The 4,865-nt window shown below is 35.7% G+C and overlaps 1 protein-coding gene across 1 annotated transcript in view; it reads right to left on the reverse strand.

Moving 5' to 3' along the window:
* tgfbr2l (transforming growth factor beta receptor-like) overlaps nt 1-4,598 on the reverse strand; it is a 53,891-nt gene extending 49,293 nt beyond the window's left edge. The window contains exon 1 of the mRNA XM_020927851.2: nt 4,547-4,598. Coding sequence (XP_020783510.2) covers nt 4,547-4,598 — 52 coding nt within the window. The remainder of the gene's footprint in view (nt 1-4,546) is intronic.
* Between the last annotated feature and the right edge of the window lie 267 nt (nt 4,599-4,865).

The following is a 4,865-nucleotide window of genomic DNA, read 5'->3' on the forward strand; positions in this document are numbered from 1 at the left end:
GTTTGTGATTCATATATGAACTTTGCACAAGAAGAGGTTTAACAAAGACTTTTAGTAGCACAGTCATGATTTAACTTTTAGTTTTAATTGAACCGTATCGAATCTATTTGAAAAATATGTCGTATCGAATCAAAAGTGCACTGTATCGGGATATGTATCGTATCGTGGCCTATGTATCAAGGTATGTATCGTATCAGCAACTTACAACAACAATACAACTACAATATACTCATCTTCCAATTACATTACAACTGAAATTATCATTGAAAAATCACTCACAATGATCAAAAAGAAGTCATTAGGGGGAAAAAGAAAGAAAAAAAAAGTGAATAGAAATCATACAAATAAAAGAATAAAACTGTGTCTAAATTGATGGCCTGTAGTGAATAGTGAACTTGTGAAGGCCTATTAAACACCCATTATCTCCAGTTGAACAAAGGCCAGTGTGTGAGCTGTGGATCTGAGGACACTGGAGAACACAGAGGCTGGTACTCTCAAAATGTGCTCGGGTTTTATGTGGGCCAGTGGACACAAGACTGCACAACTCAGTGACTTAAAGCGCATTTGACAGATTCATATATTTTTCCAGTTCTGACTTGGTTTGATGGGATTGGATGTGTGGTCAGTTTGTGAAGAAAAGTTGTAAAAGTAGGAAAAGGAAGTGTCATCAAACGTCATCAGTTCCATCCAAAATGCAAGGAAGGCATTTTTTATTGACGGTTTAAACATTGATTTAAAGGTGCATTGTGTAACTTTTCTGGTAGAGAGATGTTATTCATTTGTCTGGGATGTTTCACAGTATGGCTTTAAACCTTCCTATCTTGTCGACCAAACCAGACCAAGTTACAGGTCAGATCTGTGGAGAGGCAGCCACACTGACAGTCAGAATTCCTGTTTTGTAGGAGTTTTTGAGCTATACAACCACTTGTATCTAAGGCCCCGTCCACACTAGTACACATTTGAGTAGTTTTCGTTGCGGATGCAGTGTTTGTTCACACTAATCCGATTGAAAACAGCTCCAGAGATAGAATGATCTGGTGCTGCCACCTCCCACGAAATTAATCTGAGTACGGATTTGATCCGGCACTGTGTGGATGCCTGAAAATGTTGATACGCTGATGTAGGTCTGCTGCGAAGTAATTCACCGCCAAAATGCTAAGAGGCTAGAATATATATCCATTCATATATACGGTCTGTGTGTACGACCTGCAGATGTTTAATCTCTGAAAAGTTTCACATGAACCATCTCCAACGCGACAGAAGCACAGAACAGACTCACTATCAGCAGAACACCCCTCTGTCACAGAAAGAACACTCATATTCCACTGAGTCGTGTCCTTTAGTTTGACAGAAGCTGAACTGCATCAGCGCACAATAGTGAGCTGTTTTTTGAGCTCTGAGTTTATGCAAATGAGTCATGTGGATTTAAATTTTGTTTAGGTAAAACGTAAACAAATATGCTCAAAGCTGTGTGGATAGGGAAGGCTTGAGGACACAGAAATGACGTGTCTGGATGCAGATCGTTTCTGATACAGTGATACGGTGATTTGTTCCGGTGTAAATTTAGTATAAATAAATGAAAAGTAGAGCTGTTTAATGCCATACTGTGTAACATTGCAGGCAGATCAATAACATACTGTATCCATAAAACAAGCAGGTGACGGACTCCCAACCAAAAAATTGCATATACATAGTGCACCTTTAACAAAATAAAGGTGTTGTCATTAGTTTTTTATTTGTCAGATAATAATAATAATAATAATAATAATAATAATAATAATAATAATAATAATAATAATAATCTGTTGTATAATTTTGTTTACATTATGGTTGCTAGGTTACATGCATCTATCTGCTGCCCATGTCCGTTTCCAAACCAGGAAGTAAAATGAGAACTTTCACCAAAATAGTAGGTTATTTAGAATGATTTAATTCCAACTGGAGATGTAATGATATTAAAATCCATTGATACAGTATTTTCACGATACACATCTTACGGTTCGATATTGATCACGATGTTTTGTGGAGGATTACAAAATTGTGAATATGCTACTTTTTCCTTTTTAAAAGCCTTGGAGAACCCTTGAAAAGCCTTTGATCTTGTTATAATATGAAGGATTAATATTTAAAAGTGCTTCATAACAGTTATTTCTTCATGTAGTCTGTGCTGACAACACTGAAGGATCATGGTCTATGCAGTTTCCTCTGTTTTTAGCTACTGCTCCACCATGGCAACACTGCAAAAAAGAAAATCGAGCCAAGTTAAGATGATTCGAATTAAGAAAGTTTCATCATGATTTCAGTAAATTTCACTTGACAAGTAAAATTCTGCCAGTGGAACAAGACTTTTTGTACTTAAAATATGAAAATACATCTTGCTACACTTAAAATAAGAAAAACAACAACTTTTTGCACTTCAAAATCAAAAAATCAAATGTTGCTTGAATTAAGAAAAACACAACTAACTAGGGGTGTGCAAAAATATTGAAATATCGACATCTTTATGAAATATCAACAACTTTATCTATATCATGGATTGCTGTATCAATATATCGCCAGGAGTATTTTTTGGTATATTTTACTCAGTTATTTTGTTACAACAGGAAACTTGTTTATGCAACACATTTGACATTTTCACTATTTTGATGTTTAAAATGGGCTTTTTTTCATATTCACTTTTCACAAGAAGTGACTTAACAAAGACTTTTAGTATCATAGTCATCATTTATGCAGTATTTTTTATTTTATTTTTTTACCGTATCGAATCGATTTGAAATATATTCTATCGAACTGTATCGAATCATAAGCTCACTGTATCAAGATATGTATCATATCGTGGCCTATGTATTGAAGTATGTGTCATATCGGCAACTTCTTAATGATACCAAGCCCTAGTTCTAACGTTAAACATACAAGAAATGAATGAAAAGGAGCAGGGCAGCTATGGCTACAGATGCTTATTTATTTGTGTATTACATTATAAAAAGACACTGACAGCATTTTAACTAGAGGTGTGCAAAAATATTGAAATATCTATATATAATATCGATTAATTTGATGATACATTATCAATATCGTGGGCTGCTGTATCGATATATCGAGTATTTTCTGATATATTTTACTAAATTATTTTGTTACAGCGCTACAGTTTTGTTGTTTATTCAGAGGAAGGAAACTCTTTTATGTGACACATTTCACATTTTCACTGTTTTGATGATTAAATTGTTTCAGATGAACTTTGCACAAGAATTGGTTTAACAAAGACTTTTAGTATCACAGCCATGATTTATGCTGTATTTTTTATTGAACTGTATTGAATTGATTTGAAATATATCTTACTGAATCGTATTGAATCATTAGCTCACTGTATCGAGATATGTATCATATTGTGGCCTATGTATCGAGATCGGCAACTCGTTTATGCAACACATTTGACATTTTCACTGTTTTGATGATTAAAATGTTTGTGTTTCATATTCACTTTGCACAAGAAGTGACTTAACAAAGACTTAGTATATCCTGTATTTTTTTATTGAACCTTATCGAATTGATTTGAAATATATCCTGTATCGTATTGTGGCCGATGTATCGACAACTTCTAAATGATACCCAGCCCTAATTATACGGTTAAACATACAAGAAATGAATGAAAATCAGCAGAAAGAAGAGTCTTCTCATGTTATCTGCCCTGTCTTTCCTTTTCCACACACTGCATTTCATTTCAGTCACAAATATGAAGCAATTGCAAACAGAGATCACTTCACTTTTCCGCACAATAACTTACACAAATGCTCTTTAGTTTACTCAGTCCTGAAAAAACACATCTAACCAGGCCATTCTATGCATTATTCTCTTTTATTTCAACTGCACATCTCAGCCATTCTAAAAGTCAAAGTTGCTCAGATGCATACTGGAGTTTCGAGCATTTGCAGGTACAAGTGAAGTCTTCTGAGCTCGTCCTGAGAACTTGAAGACAACCTGATGATGCTGAAATCCAGAAATACTGTCACGAAATTGTAACCTAAACTAGCTCTAGGGTTAATTCTACTTTAGTTTTGACCTACTGTGGAGCGTATTTTGATTTTGTACTACACCACAACACAACTTTACAAAGCTTGTGTGTCAAATTATGGCAGATTTGACACAGAGCGTAGACATAAAATCTGGAGCGTGTACATTTTCTTCAAATTTCTCCAATTGAAATGTCACTGTTCAGAAATAACTGGGGTCGTTTAATCCCACTTTAGCCATTAAGACAGAGTTCATTCCTGAGGTTTAAAGTCTGGATTTGATCTTGAATTAGATGTAAACCAAAACGTGAAAAAGACTAAAAGTAAAACGAAACGAAAGCACGTATTTCTCAGTAATCTATTCAAAGTTACATCGGATCTACACTATGTCAAGCCTGGTCTACTACTCCTGACAGCTCAACACGCAAATGAATTTCAGAGCATGTACACCCAAAACATCTGACAACAAGTCTTAGATCAGCTATAGTTTTGAGCTGCTGAAAAGAAAACTCAAAAGATCAAACTCGATAACTTACACAGACTTAGTAAAACCAGGATTCCAACCCGGGATGTCTTGCACCGAACCATGGTATAAGTCCGTTCAAGTGCCGAGTCCCAGAGCCCAGAGAGGAGAAGGGCTGGAGAAAGGGGGGAAGGGCCCAGATGTTTTCAGTCCAGATGTGGATAAGCTCCGCCCCCATCGCTACTGCCTTTGTGTCAAAACTCTGCAAAAAAATCAGCAGAAGACATTGAGGGCTTTCAAATACAGATCAGATTTTGGGCAACTTTTGTTTTTAGTGCTGGATTTGAGACTCGTCTTGGGTTAAAGGGCTCATTATTACGCCGTGTTCTGAT

This window comes from Boleophthalmus pectinirostris, unplaced genomic scaffold (genome assembly GCF_026225935.1).
Source record: "Boleophthalmus pectinirostris isolate CB_2022bp ecotype Guang Dong unplaced genomic scaffold, ASM2622593v1 HiC_scaffold_1, whole genome shotgun sequence".
Taxonomy (NCBI): domain Eukaryota; kingdom Metazoa; phylum Chordata; class Actinopteri; order Gobiiformes; family Gobiidae; genus Boleophthalmus; species Boleophthalmus pectinirostris.